This window comes from Pterocles gutturalis, unplaced genomic scaffold (assembly GCF_000699245.1).
Source record: "Pterocles gutturalis isolate BGI_N339 unplaced genomic scaffold, ASM69924v1 scaffold477, whole genome shotgun sequence".
In the NCBI taxonomy this organism is placed as follows: Eukaryota; Metazoa; Chordata; class Aves; order Pterocliformes; family Pteroclidae; genus Pterocles; species Pterocles gutturalis.
Genome location: NW_010114889.1, coordinates 1,552 through 3,541, shown reverse-complemented (window position 1 = coordinate 3,541; position 1,990 = coordinate 1,552). Strand labels below are relative to the sequence as shown.

At 63.2% G+C, this 1,990-nt stretch overlaps 1 protein-coding gene across 1 annotated transcript in view; it reads left to right on the top strand.

Annotated features, from left to right (window-relative positions):
* The window catches only part of LOC104462818 (brain mitochondrial carrier protein 1-like), a gene marked incomplete at its 5' end in the record, with an annotated part of 4,173 nt that extends 2,493 nt beyond the window's left edge, over window positions 1-1,680 (top strand). The window contains 3 exons of the mRNA XM_010074935.1: window positions 384-519; window positions 872-952; window positions 1,639-1,680. Of these exons, the coding sequence (XP_010073237.1) occupies window positions 384-519; window positions 872-952; window positions 1,639-1,680 (259 nt within the window). The remainder of the gene's footprint in view (window positions 1-383; window positions 520-871; window positions 953-1,638) is intronic.
* Window positions 1,681-1,990: the final 310 nt, after the last annotated feature.

The window sequence follows — 1,990 nt, the reverse complement described above, 5'->3', positions numbered from 1 at the left end:
GTCTGGGTTTCGCAGAGCCGAGCGTTCCCCGTCCCCTGGCTCTGCCCGGGGTCTGGGTTTCGCAGAGCCGAGCGTTCCCCGTCCCCTGGCTCTGCCCGGGGTCTGGGTTTCGCAGAGCTGAGCGTTCCCCGTCCCCTGGCTCTGCCCGGGGTCTGGGTTTCGCAGAGCTGAGCGTTCCCTGTCCCCTGGCTCTGCCCGGTGCCCGGGGTGGTTCGGTTCCTGGCTCCTCTTGGTTTCTGGGTGGGAGCAGACAGTGCAGTTCGTGTGCGTTGACAAATGCCTTTCATAAAATCCGGTGAATCCTCGTGTTTGTGCCAAGGCCCGCCGGAGCCGGAGCGGCCGTGTTCAGAGCTGTTCCTCTCTCCTGTCCGGTGTGTCCCCAGCTCCAGTTTCACCTGCGGGCTGGCGGGAGCCATCGCCTCCAACCCCGTGGACGTGGTGCGGACGCGGATGATGAACCAGCGAGCGATCGTGGGCAGCACGGAGCTCTACAAGGGCACTCTGGATGGGCTGGTGAAGGTGAGGAGGGGGCAGAGGTGGGCAAATCCCTGTCTTTAGGGGGTTCCAGCCCCACACGCCCCCGATACGAGCGGTCAGACTCTACGGTGACGGAACGGGGAGTAGGTCAGACAGACCAGAGAAGGGCCCAGAGCCACTTTCCTGAGGTCACCCTCACCTTGGGCATCCTCCCAACCTTATGGGACAAAACTTTTGTTAGTGATGGGGTTTGATTGGGTTCCTGCACTGTCAGTGACACTTCACACAGCTGAACTGCAGCTGCAAGGGTCCTTTCTGTCCCACGTGGCGTTAGGGAGATGGGCAGAGCGTGGACCTGGTGCATCTCAGTTATCTGTCTCTCCTCTCCTCCCAGACGTGGAAGAGCGAGGGCTTCTTTGCGCTCTATAAAGGGTTCTGGCCCAACTGGCTTCGGCTCGGTCCCTGGAACATCATTGTATCCTTCGGCGTGCTGCCGGGAGGTGGTGGGGACGGGCAGGCTGTGAAGGGAGGTGCAGAGCAGACACCCTGGTGGGGTGCGGCAGCCCGCGGCCAGCTCCCCGTCCCGCTGGACAGACACCGGCTGTGATGTGGCTGCTGCGGGTCCAAGGGCCAGAAGATGCCCCTGGCTGTGCCGCTGCTCTGGCAGCGCTGGAGACGGCCAGGGAGGGACTCCCAGCGCAGCAGCACGGGTGGGTTCTTGCAGCGTGCGTGCTCTGGGGTGCTTGGTTCGAGACTTTCCCTCTGGCCGGAGCTCCTGGAGGTGCTGCAGGCTCCGGATCAGCTCCTGTTTCCTGAGGGGAGCCTGGGGAGCATTCTGCTGCTCCGAGACGAGCACTGACGCGCTCTGCAGAACCAGCGCTGCTGTGTCGCTGTCCGGGATCCTTCTCGCCCTCGGAAATCCTGTGCATGGTTTATTTTAGAGAAGTCCTGGCCTGGGGCTAGAGCCAGCCCTGGGCTGGTTTGTTTCTGGGTCCCTCTCTGCTCTCCGGGCGGCTTTTGTCCCACAGCTCTTCCACCAGTGCAGACCAGTTGATGCTGGCTGCAAGAGGGACATCCCCGCGCTGCCCTTCCGCTGGGGATGCCTTGCCAGGTGCGCCCTGCCCGCAGCGCTTTGCCCCAGTTCCTTGACGTTCCGTTCAGTTTTTTATCACGTACGAGCAGTTGAAGCGACTCCCGTTCTGACAGCTGGCTGCATTCCCCTCCGTGCGGCAGAGCGCTGCTGCCGCCGTCCTCTCCATTTCACCGCCCCGTGGTTTGCTGTGTTGGTACCCGTGGGCCTGGGCCCTCCCCCTCCTCCAAGCGCATCGTCCCTGCAGCATCTCGCAGCTGAAGAGCGACCGGGAGGCTGATGGCCGGCGCCGCGTGGTTCTTCCTGCGGAGGCAAGTGCGAAGGGTGTGCAAGCGTCTGGGCCTGGAGCAATATCTTCTGTGAAGATTTGTGCGTTCCAGCGGCCTCTGGGTGCAGCTGTGGTTTGCTGTCCGGCTCGGGTGG